This window comes from Argiope bruennichi, chromosome 1, assembly GCF_947563725.1.
Source record: "Argiope bruennichi chromosome 1, qqArgBrue1.1, whole genome shotgun sequence".
Taxonomy (NCBI): Eukaryota; Metazoa; Arthropoda; class Arachnida; order Araneae; family Araneidae; genus Argiope; species Argiope bruennichi.
Window position 1 is genome coordinate 126,741,941 of NC_079151.1, and position 19,180 is coordinate 126,761,120.

A 19,180-nucleotide genomic window follows, 5' to 3' on the forward strand; every position below is an offset into this window, starting at 1 on the left:
GTAAATGTAATTTAATATTAATAAATAAATAAATAAATCTGTTTTTTATGCAATTTTATAAATAAAAATCCGCTTGAATTATCTTACTATCTGGTAACATTTATTTATGTGTTTCTATAATATTACTGAATGTTGTTTTATAGAAAAAATAATTTGAAATATATATTGGATGTATTCGTTTACCTAATAGTTTAACAAAGGTTGGTAGTTTCTGACTAATTTTGTTAAAATTGTGGCATTTAGATTTTTCTCTCCTATTATATTTTGTGGTATTAAATGTGATTAAGTTTTAAGTTCACGTGATAAATAAGTTTGGTAAAGTTGTTAGTTGAAAGCTGAATTATTGTTTGTGTGTTAATTATTTTTGCAGTTCTGTATAACTATTAGTTAACACTTTTTTTCTTCTTTTTTTAGTTCTACAACAGTGTTTTTACTTCTGTTTTATTTATTTCCAGATATTGCATCCTTGCATAAACAAATTTATATTTTGTTTGTTTCATTAAATTTGTGTCTTTTGATTTTTTTAATGACTGCTGAATACCATGAGCATTTCAATTTCATATCTGTTGGGTTCTATTTTACACATTTAAAAGTTAAAATATTTTTTAATGCTATTATCACATTTAGTGGTCTTCATGAAATGATGCCTTAAAATCAAATCAATGATTATTCCATTTAGTGGCTAGTTTAAAAAGGTTATTACACATAAAATCTTTGGTACTTCTGGTTTGTAGCAGAAGCCAAAAAGCACTAAGAAACACTCACCAATTTGCTAATTTCAATCATCAAACTATTTAGCTTGTGTTTCACATATTCAAAATTTTTCATAATAAATAATAATAATATATTTGAGTATACTTTTATAATATGGTTAAACTTTTTTCTTTACTCTTTTTGATTACCATTAAAACCAAATTGTATCAAAATATCAAACTAGTTTTTAATATATGTGAATATAAAAATTTGATTGGGTTATATTTGCCACTTACATTGTGCAAAAATTTTTACTTTTTCTTATTTTATGTTAATATTTTGTATGCTTCATTTTAGTGCCTTTGCCTGTGCTACCTCTCTCCTTATTACCTAAAGTTTGGGGTATGCCTCAGTCTGAAACAAATACCTATATTGAATTTGATGACAGTGGCAACTGTACCATAGGTGGTTGCAGAGTACTAAGTGATAATTACATTCAGCGACTGGTTGTTGCAATGGAAGGACAATTCTTTGAACATTATAAGATTCATCCCTCACTAGTAGCAGATACAAAATTGTTTTTATGTGCAGATAATGGTATGATTCTTTGTTATATCTTAGCCATATATTTTTAACATATATAATATCTATCACAACTGCTTATTTGCAACAAGTTAAGAATACTTCTATCCCAAAACAGTTGTAAAAAGTTCTTTGGAGAGGGGGAAAAATCTAAATTTGTTACTACTCTTCTGTTGAAAAATATCCCTTTTTAAGGACTTATTGTCGCCTTCAACTTCTTTAATTTAAATAAATTTGCTCATTATATTTTATTTTAGAAGAGGGCTATCTGAAAAGAAGTCAAGAACTCTAGCATATTGATTTATGAATCACATTACAATAGCAATAGTAGAACGTTAATCTTAAGTTTGTGTCTTTTATTTTCTTGGAAATGGCATTTATTTTTGTTGTAATTTTATGAATGATACAGTAAACCAGTAATTGACCTGTTTAGTGATTATTTATATTTCTAAAACCAAAAATCATCAGCAATGAGATAGCTAAATCTTTTTCATATCTTTTTGAAATAGCAAAAACTTTTCAGGTTTTTGACTTCATACCGAAACATTTCAGGTTTTGCAAATTGTGTATGGAAAGAATTTTAATTGCTTTCTAATTTTATGGATAGTATCAATGCTTAAAATTGAGTAAAACATCCTTCAAAGACAATGTGAATGCTTGGTACTCTTCTTCATCAATGAACAATCAAGCATGGGCATATACCTAGTTTATCCATGTGTGTATATCCATGAGAATTAGGTGTAATCAAAAGTTAGTGTCGGAAAACATTGACTGGTAACCTACAAATGGATTATGCTGCTTTAAAATTGATCCATATTTCTTGACTAATAACTGTGCCTCGGTATGTTAGAAGTTATTAAATTGTTCAAATGTGAATAAAAAAAATCTTTTTAATGTGTCATAACTGATAATTAAATTTGGGAATATGAAAATGGCATTGAAACAAACAGCCAATCATTCCAACAGCCAACCAAACAGCCATTTCTTTCATTAGTTCATTAAATGTAGTCAAATAATAAATGCAAATTTTGAATTGGATGTTATAAGGCAATTTAGAAAACTAGTGGCAGAAACAAAAATTAGGAAAAGTAAAACCTTTATGCTTCAAAATATTAATACGCCTTCACAGTATACATTCTATATTTGCAAAACAAGGTGCAAAAAAAAATAAGTGACTGTGATTTTTGAAATAATGGCAGAGATTAAAGAGAATCGAATGAAATTAACCTGTAATCTCTCTAAGTATATCCTGAAAGCATTCCATTATTAAGAGCTGTATATAACTGAAGAAGGTTATTATTTTGATTTAGGTAAGGCTCATTAAGAAGATGTTCTAATAAATTATTGACTTATTTTGAAATATTATTTCCTGTTTGGGACAATAAAATATTCATAAGAGCAATGCAAACTGCAAAAACTGAGCTATACAAATAAAAATTGTCCTCAAAATTTCCTAATCAATCATACTCTGACTTCATTGTAACTTTGACTTCTCAGTTATGTGGGCTATTATTTTTCCCACAAAGCAAAATGGTGTGCCAGCATATTACTTTCAAAAACTATATAAATTTGGGATATTTCTCATGCTTTTTCTTTCTTGGCGTCTGCTTTCCTGGTGGGTACAATGCATTGTTCACACCAAGGCCTGGACAATGAGATCTTATCAAAAAATAAAACTGGGCTATTTCTGTGAAATTATGAAGAATAATCATTAAAGAATATTACGACTATTTCTTCAAAACACACACACACACATATATATATATAGGAAATATTTTGTTTATTGCATTTATTTTGCAAATTGTGCAATTTTTTTTAATATTTTCTCTAATGTAAAGGTTTTATATTAAAATTAAAGTTTAATTTTTAAAAATTTCTAAAGTTTACTGAAAGTTAAAATGAAATTCGATATGTGCTTCAGACATTATCTTTGGATAAATGTTAATCTAGCACTTCTAAATGTCTTAATGCTATTTAACGGAGAGAAAATGGATATGTAGCTGTTATATATATATGTGTGTGTGTGTAATGATATTTTAAACTGTAATTTCTATTCCAATTAATTTCCAAAGTTTTATCGTAATTCAACCCATATTAACTTCATCCTAAAATAATCTCTTTACTTCCTGATCCCATTCTACTTTTTCTATTTAATTAATTCCAGAGTAGCTATGTAAAATGCTTTAGTCAACGATTCCCATGCTCCGAGTGAAGGGATAGAATATTGCAGATCTAAACAAATTCTTCTAAAAGATCTCTGTGTTTCCCTTGCCTGGTTTGATGCATGTAGAGAAATCCCTATCAAAATCTCATGGTATATTAGACAAGGGATAATTAATTTCTCCCTTTCTTACCTTCTTCTGCTTTTGTGCTGCACTGTGAACAGATGTGCCTTGTCCGCTCTGCTTGTAAGTAAATCGTGCCTTCCAGGAGAGAATAAAACAAAGTTAAAAGTCCAAAGTGTCTTCTATGTCTCCAACCATGATTCTGCTTTCAAAAATTATATATATATATATATATATATATATATATATATATATATATATATATATATATATATATAAACCAAGAAATTAGGCCTGGTAATAAATGTTTTATTTAACTCATTTACTCACAGGTTAATTTAAGAAACAGATTTTAGTAAAGCTTTTTTAAAATTATTTCAAAAATATTTAGAATAAAGTAACTATAAAAAATTTTTTTTTAAAAAGTTATTAAAAAAGATAAAAATGTATACAGATAAGTTTATTTAATATATAAAATATCAAAAAATAATACTAACCTAGAAATTGTTTGCATTTACCCAAAAATGAACCAGAAAAAAATAGCAACACTTTGCTGTCAAAATCTAGTTAATGGGTGGATATACCAGTTAAGATTTGTTTAGAAATTTGAGATAGTATATTGACTTCTGAAACAAAACAGGCCAAGAATTATGGAATGTTTTCAGTTTATCCATGGAAATGAATTATAACTATCCAATAAATAAGGTTTTAGGCTCCAACAGTTAAGGATGTCCCGATTTTGGAGTATTCTTTTTCTGCGAAGATTAAATGTGAATATATTAACTTGGTTGTCTTTGCTTGCTATGTTATTAATTTTAAATTGTTATTTTTAAGTGTGTATTTAGCAATATTTTATAGTATGTGAACTATGTTGATATTTTTCTTTTGCTTTTGTATTAATATGATGGTATAAACTGATCACATTATATGTTTAATATCTATTTGCATGATTAAGATTTATGTTGAAATTAAAAAATATATATATTCAAGAAAAGTTAATAATGATGGGAGAAACTGTTGTGCACATTTTCAAATCATGTCAATAAATAGTAACTGTGTTTATTTGTATTTTTTCAGTTCTTCTGAATACAAAAGCTATAACTGTTATTCAAAAGGCCAAAGCACTTGTTGCTGAGGAACGTCTGTTCAAATGCATGCATTGCAAAGCCCTAAATGAAATGCATTTTGATCTTAGTTGGTTTTGTCGTGGTGGTGTTTTATACAACTCTTTATTCAAAATAAATAAAAATTTAGTACCTGGGAAATACTATGATATCACTATTGATTCAATTTATCGTAAGTATATTTGTCTTCTTCCATCAAATTCACTGATAAAAACTAAAATCTCTATTTTATTCAGATTGTTTTTCATGATTTTGAATAGAATAATAATTATGTAATCATCTGGGATAATATTTTAATTTTTAATTTAATGAAAAATTTTTATTAGTGCATGAAATCTTTATGATGTAATCTCATATTTTTAAATCACATTAACGATGCTTCAATTTTGACCACCCATAGTATTAATGGATTATCAGTCTCCTCTGTGATAAGCAAGTTTCTCTTTAGCATCTCTGCTCTTGCCTGAGCCTTAGAAGTGACTTTTTATCACAATTTTACTTCATCCTTTTTCCTAAAATATAATTCACTCATTTTGTTAAACTTTTATAATACTGAATAAATTTTATCAAATTTTCTGTTGTATAATTATTTGGCATAATAAAGAAAAAAATCACCAATTTTATAATCATTTATATAGATAATATAAATAAAAATTTGCTCTGTGATTATTTTGGAATATGAAAATTAATTGGTATTGAATAAATTTCTCAAGGATTGATGAAACTATGAATTTAGTTCTTTTAAAGCTTGGATATTGCAATGTGAAACTCATTTTACTCTTATATTTCAAGCAATTATTTTTTTATTAACAAAATGTCAATTTATTCATAATATTTTAAGATTCCAGTTGCTTGTATTTTCTAGTTCAAAATGTTTACTTCTTTCCTTGTGTATCACACAGGTTACATTGTTCTTCCATAGATTAAAAGTATAATTCATGTTTGAATATTAATATACTACATACAAAATTTAAATATTATATGTTTTTACGTAACATAATTCAGAATTTTTGTAATATAAATAAATAGTAAAGTTTTTACTATATTATTAATGCATAAAATGAATGTTGGCTATTTAAGTTTTTGATGAAAATTTCTATTATACATTACATGCATCACATTTTCAAAAAATATGCTTAGAATTTTGTATATAATTGGTAATTGAATTATAATAATATTTTTTTTTAAATTTCAACTAAAAAAGCAAAATTTGCTTATGGTTAGCTTAGAGTTTGATATACAGATGTTAATTATTGCTTATTCATTATTTCATGTTTGTAGGTTAATATAATTTGCAGTTTGTTTATAACTACTACTTTTAGAATAATTTTATAGTTATGATAATATGAGATTGAGAAGTAATTTGCTCCATTGCTAAAAATATTGTCATATAGTTCTTCTCTGCATGAAATTGCTATTGAAGATTAGCATTATTGATATAGAATAAGTTATATCATAAAATTAGGGAATATTTATATAGAAGCAATTCGATTTGGTCAAGGATAATTCATAATTGAAATTAAAATTACTCATTCCATACACCCTAAGTCTGTTTCTTTTGAGGAAGATCACCAAAATATGGCTTATAGAAGTTATTAACACCAACACTGATTTTAGCATCTACTGGCTGAAATTTCATAACCCTATGGGGTGCAACACAATAGATAATTGATTTTTTTGGGCTGTGTAAGTGCTGCTGAGAAGTTTATTTCAAGGATGGAAATCCCAATTCATTACTGAGCAACATTTCCACTGACCAATAAGTTACTGTATTAAAAAAATCTAGTATAGCAGTTAATGCAAAAGCTTAAAATTCCATTAGTATAGTTGATAATCAAATTTAAATATAATCTGGACAATGGTTTTGAAAAAAATCAAGCTAGCCAGTGATAGGCTAGTGGTTTAAAACATTTCTTTTTTAATCATGCCACATAGATTTGCTTTCATTTTTCTGAAGCATCTTTAAATTAAGATTTGTAATCAATACATTTAAATAAAAAAAACATTTAGTTATTTTACTTTATAATTTTTTGTTTTTTAAATAATTTTTTCCCACTCTCTCTCTACTGGTTTTTTTTTTTTTGTTTTTGACAATGCAGTTGTATCTGAAATTTATTGTTGGTACAATCATGAAGTATTAAATAAAGGTTCTCTAATTTGTCATTTCTATTATCTATCTTGTTTATATATTATTTTATATATTATAATATTTGTGCTTCTACGTTCATGCTAGACTACTTTAAAAATAGATGTACGGTAGACTCCCGATTATCCGCACCTGCCGCACTAAGTTTTTTTTTTTTTTTTTTTTTTCTTTCTTCCAAGCAAAGAGAAAATGCTTCCAAAGCAAGAAGCAAACACAAATGACTGATTTCTTCAAAAAGGTGTAGTTTTGCAGTTATGCTTTTGTAATTACATAATACATTACAGTATTAAAACAGTACATATGTATTAATTTTTCTGTGTATCCTTGACGCCTCTTGTAAGTACAAAGCACTTTTCTGTTTTCATTAACAAAATGCATTTTAGGTTAGTTTTGAGTGATAGACTAACATATTAAGCGTTAAACATTTCCTGCTGTTTATTTTACGTTTTATTGTACATAAAACGATTTTTCAAAGTTGGAATGACTGTTTTCTCTTTTGCTATACCCGTTTTTAGCTTTTTTCGGATTATCCGCGATTTTTTTTATCCGCTGCGGCCGCGCCACCCAATTCCGCGGATAATCGGGAGTCTACTGTACATCAATCTTCAGGGTTAACATAATAACAATTTAAAGTTTAGTGAATAATTTTCTGTTAAAACAAATTACATCATAAAATCAAAAAAAAAAAAAGTTTACATTTTTTTTTTTTTTTTTTGCTGTGATAAACAATATAAATTTCTTCTGCTGTTCCTCTTTAAAGCCTCTTTATTTTTGCTTTATAAAATCATAGGTCTCCCCCCTCCCTCCCTTCTGCACTGATGTTCAACTTCCATGCATGCAATATCGAAACTTTTTAAGCTTCATTGTAACAAACTATTTCTTTATTACTCAGCATATTTTTTCAGTAGCTTAAATAAAGCATCATCCTCAAAAATTTGTATAACATTAGTGAAAAATGTTTTAATGAAGCTTTTATGGTGACTTTAATTTGTGTGAGAAATGCACAGAGGAATCTTTTTGTAAAAAATATTTCTGTATTGCAGTTTTTATTATTCAATAAGTACATTTGTTATCAAATACTTTTTATGAAACTTTACAAATTAAATTGTCACTAGAATTCACTTTTTTCCGATAAATGTAGTCAGAAATCAAGCAGTGTTATTAATGTAAATATATTGATTCCACGATTTAAATATTTTTGAAGGAAAAAAATCCCTTCCTGCCCCCCTCCCTTCCCCCCAAAAAAAATTTCTCAAAAATCTATAATATTTTTTTTTAATTTAAATACCTGGCAAACAAGATAAATTATCAGTGTAATCAGTATGATTAGTGAAATATAAATAATTTATTATGAGGGGGATAGAAACCAAATTTTAATGAATATTATATAAGTTGGCAATCTACAGATCAGACCATTTGACCTACAGCTACCAAATTTGGCAAGATATTATCAGTCGTTAACATTAATTCCCATTTTATGAAAAAATGCTTAATAAATGAATAAAAGTTGTGCAGTTTTAATAATTTTAAACCCTTTAAATTATTCGGAATATATTTTAATTCATAGTTTAAAACATTTTGAATACAAAGAGCTTCGTTGTCAATCCAAAAGAAAAAAAAAACTTACAACATTATTATTTAAATTTTAACCTTTTCTGCCAAATAGATATGTTGCAATATCCAAAATCTGTTAGAATGTCAGCATTTTACATAGAAATCTGAAATCAAAAAGAAATTGCTAAAATTATATATATTATGTCTTTCAATATTATTTAAGAGTAAGATTTTATAATGTTTATATATATATATATATATGTTAAAGGAAAAAGTCTATACATGAAGCAAATTCCCCTTTACATTTGAAGTATGCAAATGAAAAAAAGAAAACGCTATTATGGTAACAAATTTTGTAAAAATCTTTCATTTCAAAGAAGCAAAGAAGTTAAATCCTATATAATATACAAATATGCAGAGGTTTTATTCTAATCACACTGTACCTAATTTCAAAGCTTTTAAAGATAGGCATATTCTTCCATTCAGAATACCATGCACTTTGGAGCAATTTTTTTGAAATTTTAATTAATTCAAAATTACACTGAATTTTGACATTTTCCCTTGATGACTTCTAAAAATATTGTAGAAAAATGAATTTAACATCGTTTCAGAATTTAAGAAATTGACTTTTTAATGATACCAATTTAACAGTCCTGTAATATTTTCCTAAATTTTGACCTTTTTTTTACCAAATTTTTAGTAATATATTACATTACCTTGAATTTCAATCACTGTTTCATCAATATATATATATATAATCTGATTGCATGGTTTTCTTCCATTGTTGAAAATTAAAGAAGGATTCTATTTAATATATGTGCAATTTATGAGAGGAATGAAAACTTGAAGTTATAATATTCCAAAATTTATAAGATTAACAAACCCTCAATTGCATTTTTAATAGTTCCATGATGTTATGGATCTGTCTTTATTAGAAAGGTTTATATACACATATGGAAGTTAATTAAAATAGCAGGGCTTTAATGTCTTACAATTTAGTGGAATCATAGACAAAAAATTTGATTTAAATTTTTTAACAGAAATTAACTAAAACGATTTTTTCTTTAATTAATGATTCAATGTTTTACAATTTAAGGATTTAACTAAAATTGAATATCACCAATATCCCTAATGAATCAGCTGGTCGTCAGAGATGACTAGCATATATATATATATATATATTTTAAATATTTGTCATTTTGATTTTCTAAATAATGTGTTTAAACTGAAAATATATGTTTACAGATTATGAATGCAGATATGAGCCTTTGAAAGATGTTTTTATTCCGAACATGAATTCAAGTTTCATTGAAAAGTGTTGCTTTTGTCAGAGGTATGTTTAGAAATTGTATTCTCAAAGTACTAATATGTTTAGATTCATTGGAAAAATTCAAGGCATATTTATGGTTATAAAATATGAATAAGCTTCTTTATTGCATTTTTCTGTAACATCTTAAATATATTGATGTAATTTTATACATTTATATATGGAGTCAAAAAAATTTTTTTAATTTTTTTTTTTTTTTTTTTCTTTCTTTGCATTTGTCTTATAAAATTACTTATGAATTATTATTCAATTTTTTTTTCAATTATTCAGTTAAGTAAACATTTGCTATAAAAATTATTAGTCACTTTTTTTTTTCCAGTACTTTCTTAAAGAGAATTAGAGCCGATGGATCTATTGTTTGTGAATCAGAAAGTGATTTGAATGAAAAAAAGAATCCTCAGGGACTTGATAAAATTGGTCAATTATCTGAAAAACAAAGTGAAGATGTTCCAGAAATGTAAGTCGACTATCCATTGTTCCTTTTCATTGTTTTTTTTTTTTTTTTAATCATGAATGATATTTCTAATATTTGTTTTAAGGACAGTATTATAAGTATATTGGAAAAATAGTTTAACTGTTAGCAGATTCTGTGGGGAGCAGATATTTTTTCCAATATTTATGCTTATCTCCTCTTCTTATTTATAAAAAAAATATATATAAGTAAAGTATCTAACCCTAAATTTGAAAAAAAAAAAAAAAAAAAAAAGGAATTTAACTTAATAAAGGCTGGAATTTTATTTGAAAGAATTAGCATTAATTTTTTAGTGATATGGCACTGAAGAATGCATATCAGAACTTCTTAACTGAATGGCTTTTTTTGCCTTTACTCTTTTTATGTGTGTAATTGTAATTTTCATTATAGGTCTAGAATGAAATAATTAATTTTGCACCAATAGATATGTCTAAAAGCTGGAAAAATATCATTTGATTTCTTGGTGCAAAAAGCAACTGTAAACAAGCTCTTAACAACTTAATTATATTTCAAGATGACAATTTTTTTTCAGTTATCTAGAGTTTAAACTGTGAAGTAAATATGTGGCCATAACATTTTTATTGAAAACTAGATTCCTTGAAAACAATCATGAATACCTACCATATGAATTATAACAATCTAATTAAGTATAACAAAAAGCAATTAGTTACTATATTTATTATTTTAATATATTTCTAATGCAATTTCAAATTAAAAAGGATTAATTAATTTGTGGTTTAAGAAAGTAGGCAGGGATAAACTGAGGTATTTGGTATTTTTGAAATTTTTTGGCACAAGAGCCATAATTGGCTAAACTGCGCCATGCATATGGTCAAAGATTAAAATCAAAGACATCAAATGTCAAAAGATCAACAGGAGTTTCTAAAATGTGCGCTAAAAGTATGGTAATATTGGCAGAATTGTTTAAAAATTTGCAATGCAAGCAAAAAAAACAGAAAAATCAAATATACTGAAGGGATAAACTGAGGATTCCATGACTGTTATGAAACAGAAATGCATATTAAAATAATCAAATAAATACATCCATGCATATCAGAATTAAATGTCATAATTCTCCATAACATTAAAAAAATATCTTGCTGCTCTATCTTTAATTTCTAAGTTTTTCAAGTGCTAGCTAAAATCCAAATTTCACTTTCACAGCTACTTATTTTTGAAATATTACTTTTCAAATTATGCTATCTTTCTTTATCCTTTCTTTATAATCCTTTCTCGATAATTTGAAGAATGAATTATCATATAACAACTGCCCCAAAGAGAAATTGAAGGAAATTAATATAATCCATACTGAAATTATGGAATTATGATCATTTGTACTAAATAAATGTTATTGAATAGACAGTTGAATAAATTTAGCATAGCAAAATCAAATTAAAAATCTTTGAATCAAATAATAATCAAGAATAAGTAAGATATAAAATGTTTTGGTATTCAAAATCTATTATCTTTGAATCAAAATCTTGATTATCAAGAATAAGTAATATATAAAATATTTCAGTATTCAATGTCTACTAATGATTCTGTCAGTCATGTTATATTGCATATAATTTTTTGTTAGTATATTTTTTTAAATTTTAGGTTATGTTTCTTATTGCAACATATTTTGGGGCTATAATGACCTGTATTTTAACTCTAACACATTGGCCACTGAGAGGAGGGGGGGGGGCTTCTTTTTGAATATTATAATATTTTCCCCTTCTAATGACCAATATTCTAAGTATTCTTCTTTTCTCTCTCTCTCTAATTTATATCTTAATTCTTTTTTGTGTGTATTGATTATTGAAATATGAAATGCATTAACAATGTAAGACAATTTAGTGAGCATGTTACTTTATAATACAGTCATACTTCACTTAACAAGCACCTTCCATAATAAGTATTTGCATTATTCGCAGAACAAGCAGTGGAGCCATTATAATGTCCTATGCAGGATTGGCTTGTACATTGGTCTATATCAGTCTAAGTTGAGCATTTATTTGTTTGAAGAGAATCTTATTTTTTACATGGATGAGGCTTTATCTGAAAAGTTTTGTTGTACACGATTCCTAGGATTTTAAGAAAGTGCCTATGAAACTTTGATTGACAAGTCTTGATTGCATGTCTGGCCAAGATTATGGGACTACAAGAGGGCTGGCAATGATATCAATTAGTTGGTTGAAGGACATAGCCAAAACTGCTGGGCAGCTTATGGAATTGCTTTTTGTTTCACAGCAAAATATTGTCAATGAGATTTGGTCAAGAGAGGAGAAAATAATAGTCTCAGCAAAACAACAATCTTCTAGCAAAATAAAAGATATACTGAAAGTGTGGGAAATTATTGCATTTTACATTGAGAAGCGTCGCCCTAACCAGATAGCAGCTATGTGCTCAACAAATTTATTTAACAAGAATATCATATCTTATTTTCACCAGATTTTGAAGCTTAACAAAAGACAAATATTTTCTGATAACTTTCTTGTAGAAAAGCATTGTAGATTATAAATCTCATTATTAAAAAATTGGTTTTAAGTATTTTTTCCAAAATTGAACACATAGTCCTATTTTACATGGATTCGTATGGGGGGGGGGAAATTGTTTTGCTTAAAGGGTTGTTTATCATTAAAAGTAAGGTAAGAAAATAAGTAATGTTCATTAAGCAAAGTTCCACTGTATTATCTGTTTAATATCCAACTAGAGATTTCCTGTATTCATCTTTTTTTACTTCTCCCCCCCCCCCTTAATTTGGAGGAGAAAAGTAAGCTGAGCAATGAAAATTAGACAAAGAAAATTAACAAAGTGATTGGTATAACTTTTGGCCCTAAGTATAAATTTAATTTATATATGTCAATGTTTAGCATTTGTCTAGCATTTCTTTCCAACTTTTTTTTAGGTTGATTTTAAAGATTAAGTATGGTGATCTTGAAGCAGAAGATGTCATTCCAGATTTTAAACTTGTTAAAAAAGAATGCATTGGAAAAGCAGTAGTTGCGATTTGTTCATCTTTTATATGCAAACATTTTCCAAGTAAGTTTAACAATTTTCTTTGTTGGAGGCTTATTTTATTTATTTTGTATTATTTTGCTATTTTTCATAAATAGTACATGAGGGTTTTTTTTTTTTTTAAAGTTTTTTCTGGTTCTCTAACAATTTTTAATGCCATTGTAGATTAATAGCAATATTTTTGCTTTTAAAGGGCTTTCAAACATTATTCAATTGAAAATCCATCTTTTGCATCAACTTGTTACAATTTTAATTCTAGTACTCAGAGTGAAACATTATATATTGATTGTAAAAGTTTGGAGAGCGGATCTCAGTACATCTGATTGTGACTCAATATTTTTTTATCCATATATATATATATATATATATATATATATATATATATATATATATATATATATATATATTATGTGTTTTCCACTGTCCTCTCCCTACACCCTTTTTTCCCCCCATTGCTATAAATTAATATCAAATATATTGAAACAGTATCTCCCATTCATAACATTTTAAATCAATCCTATTTTTACTAATTAACTAAATATTAAGGTATGCTTAAAATATTTTAGTACTTCACTAAGTGTGTAATATGTAAATGATTAATTTTTTTAACTTTTTCATGTATTTAAATTTTATGTTTAATAAATTTAACAAATTAAAATACTATTTAAAACATTTTTTTTTCTTACCTATGAAGTAGATGACTTGTCTTCTTGGAGTTAATTAATGTTCATCCCTAAACAAATCATAAGAGAGAAAAGACTATGTTTGCAATGGCTTCTTTACTTTTGATTTGATTTTCATTATTGTTTTTTAGTATATGTATTTTTTCTCTATTTTTATACCTTATACTTTTAATAAAAGAATAAAAGTTCGAATATAAGAAAGGATTATATTGAAATTTAACGGGTGAAAAACCTGTTGCTCGGGATTTGTGGCTAATTACTAGCATGGAGGCATTGTTGATTAGTGTGTAACATTTCCTTCTTTTTCTGTTAATATTTTCACACAGGTGCAGATTATTTATTAGATGTTTTTTTAAAATATCAATATAAATATCCTATCAATAAAAATCAATTTTATATAATGTACTGAACTTTTTAATAGCTCTGTATATTGAGCTATTTCAAAATAAAATTATTTTTAAGCATTGTATATAAGAGAAAAAATTTTTAAATCAAATAAAAATGAAAATTTTATCAATAAGTCTTTTGAGATTATTTCTTCAATATAGTTTATATTTAAGAATTAAAAAAAATGTACTTATATATGTTTAGATTTATAAAATTTATTTAGAAGTTTTATGTTTATTGTCATTTGGTGCAGTTACAGTTATTTTTTTAATTTTCTAAATTATTAAAGCCTTTTTATTTATCCAAGCACATATTTTAATATTATTGAAATATGTATATTATTAACATTCTTAATATTATATTATGAATCATAAGATTTAAAATATTTTAGTAGAGTTTTTAATAAAATATTTTTGATGCGTTTTTGTTTTTCATTGTATATTGACTTTCAATTTTTAATTTTATTATAATATTTTCAGAACATGTTCACAATGTTGCTTTGCATACTTTTGTTGCTGAAAAAATTGTACAAACAGCTGGGATATCAACTGTTCGTGCATTACCATCACAAGATGAACTTAATATTAGGAAGAAAGAGGTAATTGATGTGAAGAAAGTAAAAAAAATGTTAGAGAATGTCTCTAGACTAATTCATGTGAATAACACAAAAAGAAATTAATTTAAAATTTTTATTTTATTTGATCTTTTTTAATCATAAAAATGTTTGTTTTCTTTTAGAAATAATTTTAATGTCTTATGATATCCAATAGAAAGTCATTTCAATTTTAATTTAGAAAATGTTTGCAAATATTTTAACTTTTTTTTTTTTTTTAGTTTTAAAATAAAAGTAATATTTTGTAATTTACAAAATTTATTTCTTTATTTCAACATAATAAAGAATAAATCTAAGAGGCTCTACTTATGTAATATATTGGGTAACATGTAATTTATTGATTAATTTATCAACTTTTGCTGAAAACGTTTACTTTATCTTCTTATTAAAAATTATTTGTGTTTCCTACTTTATTATATTTCTCATTCAACAACATTGCTTCAAAGAAGCAAACCTCAAAACTGCAATGCCTTTTATAGAGGATCTAATTTTCATTCATTTGCATTAGAAAACCATTTTAATCTAATCAGATTTGAAAAAATAAATTAAAAAAGAACATATTACCTGGAGCAAGAATAAGTGCATATATATTGGAAATATATATGATCGTCATTATTTTAATTATTACAAACTACTTTAAAAAAGAAGAATCTTTATATAAGAAACCATGTTGCATTTATTTTATAATAATAATGCTTATTTCGTTCCTTTTGTCTCAGAATTTAGAAGTTATTGCACTTAGCTTCTTGTTTTCCATTAAGAATAAAGCTGGAAGTATGTTAGCTAACTAAATATTGTTTTTTAAAATGTATATTTTTGCTGTGAAAAATTTACGAACAAAACTTATGTAAGTGGGAAACTAAACTTACTACATATTTTTCAAAATTTAGAAGTTGTCTTTCTTCACTTTTCCTTTTGGTGAATTTTTTAAATAATGTTTTCAATGACAAAAGTAATAATGTTTTCACATAATATACAATTTCGCTTTTTAGCCTTTAAGCATTATTTTTATTAATAATTTGTAAATTTATGTATGACTTTATTTATATCTGTACAGGAATGTATTGCTAGTACTTCATCACAGAAACAGCTTACAGCTTCTACAAATCCTAGTTCAACTGAGACTCAGTCGTGCCCATCCACTTCCAATCGTCAGTTTGTTAAAGTAGTTTCACAAAATGCTCAAGTAGTAAGTTTTTATCCCCCCCCCCATTATTTTAGAAATAGGCTTGTAGACTAAAAGTCTATTTCTTTGCCATGAATAGTATTGTATGACAATTTAGAATAGAAGAAAAGATAACTTTAAGAGACAACCTTGAAATATGTAGTTCCAATAATGTATTTTTTATTTATTTTATTTTTCTTCAACAGCATTGAAGTATGTTCTGATTATTAATGGAATTTGTTTAGCTGTCTTAAGGATTTTTTTTAAATGACGAATAGTTATTTCTAATCATTGAAATAATTACCACTGTAACATTTTTAACAAAGAAAAATTTATCCTTCTGCAAATTAAACTGATAGAATTATGAAATATTGAATATCTCTAATTTTAACAAATCTTAGAGCTAAATTTGTGACCTCTAGAGGGGTCGTTTGCAAATTGAAATTATGCACTGCTTTCTAATTTTTTCAAATTGTTCCTTAAAATAAAACTTTTTTATGTGACTTCTATTTAGATTAAACAGCTATAACTCTGGCAATTTTTATTATAAAAAGTTGAAATTTTTTTTAATATGTTTTAGAATATTTGCAATTTTTTACCAAATATGACTGATAGAGGCATATAAGAAAAGCAGATTCATAATTCTTTTAGAAATTCATTTATTGGCTTGAAAACAAAATATAATTCTTCCTATCATTTAAAGCATTTTTCCAATCCTATCTCTAATGATTCAAAAAACAGCTATTGGATCATAATGAGAGTGCACTATATGTAACCCTATATACATCATATATAGTTTGGGCAGTTTTATTTGCACACTTTTTATTTAATGAATGAAGAAAGGAAAAAGATGTTTTTCTTTGACTGCAGAAGATATAATTTAGATTTGCTCTTTCTCTAATATATTTTTATGGAAAGATTTGAAATCCATTTATTTAATTAATTTTTCTAAGTGAGAGCTTATAATCCATTGATTGCCACTTCAAATATTGTTTCATGATTTTTCAAGGAGTTTTTCTTTCAAAATCGTCATCACCATTTGTATGAGGTGTGGACTGAAAATATATAGTTATAATGTTTTAAACAGTTTTATGGGATTTTCTTTTAGTTATAAGTTGTTGCTTTATTTTCTTAATTAATTTCAAATTGTATAATTGCACTTTTTTTTTTTTTACAAATGTAGTCATTAGTTTTTCCTATCTAAAAAGAATAGCAAGGGTAGAATTCTATATATTATTTGTTATTTTGCCCATTTTTCTCAATTAATGGAATACCTGTAGTTATGAATTAGATAACGATTGATTTTTTTTTAATGAATTTGTGATATAGATACTCATTTTGTATAAGAACACATTATTTGTTTTTGGAAAGGAAGAAACTTCAACTTTATGAAAATATATCAAACTGGTAATTAGTCCTTTATAATGCTGAAAACCATTTTACCACCTTATTATTTTTTTTTTTTTAAGGCAAACCTTTCTTTAAGTGAAAATGGAATATCTTACTTTCAACTTCAAGAATGGATCAAAGATAAGTTCTCCATTCCAATTCCAAACCAAACAATAAAAATCGGTTTCCCCCCAAAAGAATTGGAACCGCCTGTAGACAGTACACAACCTTTACCTCTGAAGCATGGAGATAGATTAGTGGTCGAAAATTGTCCAAAGCAAATCACAAGTCGACCATCAAGTAAGTAATTAGGAGCCATTATAAGTAACCAGATTTCAATAAAAAATAAAGAATCTTATTTTTTCTATTTTTGTGCTTATTTTATAATTTTGAAACTATATGCAAATATTAAATCGGATTATTTAGAGCAATAGTTAAAACTAACTATTGTTAACTTTGTTTTTATTGCTTCCTGATTAGATTACACATTGCATTTTGAAAATGTTTTTATTAGTACCCCATGAACCCATTGAATTCTTGAAATGTATGAGAATTTCACGTTTTTATTTCAGTTTATTGGACCTAGAAATAATTTGCTTCTACTTTAAATTTAAAAATAGAATAATTTGTTTGCCTTATAATGTACACAAACTACAATTAAATGATTAAAAATGTGTTTGAAATTAAAAATGTGTTAAGTTATTTAACTAAATATAGTTTGAAAGCATTAATAGTTTCTAAGTAATATAAATATTGGAGAAGAAAATTGTACGATTTTGAAGTAATGAGATGTCTTTTTAAATTTGTATATTTTTTTTCTAGTTATCTTTAAATATGAATGTTTTCTTAAAACTCCCAAATACTTTTTTTTAACTATCATAAAAGTTACTTTTCTTTAATGTTTTTTTTTTATACTTGTGCATTTTTTTAATAAAATAAATTGAACTTCTAACATATATTAATTGAGTTAATTTTCATTCAAAATTGTTTAATACTTCTGCATTCTTTTAGTAGGATTTATTGAACTTCTAATGTGTATTAATTGATTATTGTAGGTGCTTCCATTGCCAGGAATGCTGCTAGAGACTTTTCTTCTCAAAAGCCTTACACTACGTACCAAAGTGATGTGCTGTGGAATTTAGCAAAATTGTCTCCAGAACAATTTCGGAAAGGTGGAAAATTTTATGAAGAAGTGGCAGGTTCCAGAATTTTGTACGATATGGTACACTTCTTCATCGATTCCTTTCCAAATAAGGTAAAGAAATTCTGTTTTAACAAAGAAAAAAAATCATGCCATCTTCATTTTTTTTTTTTTTTTAATTTTATGTATTTGTCCTATTTTTGATTTAAAAGCTTAAAATGTTTGAAAAAATTTTAAGATTGATTTTTTTTTTATTCATTGCATGAAGATTTTATTGATTTTACTATTATTTGTAATCTGTAGACTCCATTTGTTAACCTGTGATTATTGTTATTTTTCTGATTTCATTTAAATCATGAATGACAGTCTAAATAAGTTTGGAATATCTGTAATCCATGAATCCAGTGAAATTGTTTTATTATTTAATTGAATGCATATAAGTAAGTAATGCACATTTTAAGCAGCTTAATAATATAGCAGATAACGAAGTTTGTTAATCTCCTATATTAGTATATACAGCTATTTTAAAATAAAAAGGTTTAAGTCATCGTGTTTGCACTATTGAAATGTTCTTCTTCCTCCCCTTCTCCATTAAAAGCCTAACATTGATTTTTAAATG

At 25.9% G+C, this 19,180-nt stretch overlaps 1 protein-coding gene across 2 annotated transcripts in view; it reads left to right on the forward strand.

Annotated features, from left to right (window-relative positions):
* LOC129969607 (deubiquitinating protein VCPIP1-like) overlaps positions 1-19,180 on the forward strand; it is a 29,361-nt gene that overhangs the window by 6,132 nt on the left and 4,049 nt on the right. The window contains exons 4-12 of one of the 2 annotated variants that reach the window (XM_056084257.1): positions 1,051-1,290; positions 4,638-4,856; positions 9,630-9,717; positions 10,013-10,168; positions 13,074-13,207; positions 14,733-14,851; positions 15,924-16,055; positions 17,501-17,720; positions 18,476-18,675. In XM_056084257.1, the coding sequence (XP_055940232.1) occupies positions 1,051-1,290; positions 4,638-4,856; positions 9,630-9,717; positions 10,013-10,168; positions 13,074-13,207; positions 14,733-14,851; positions 15,924-16,055; positions 17,501-17,720; positions 18,476-18,675 (1,508 nt within the window). The remainder of the gene's footprint in view (positions 1-1,050; positions 1,291-4,637; positions 4,857-9,629; positions 9,718-10,012; positions 10,169-13,073; positions 13,208-14,732; positions 14,852-15,923; positions 16,056-17,500; positions 17,721-18,475; positions 18,676-19,180) is intronic. The other variant, XM_056084263.1, reaches the window with a different exon arrangement.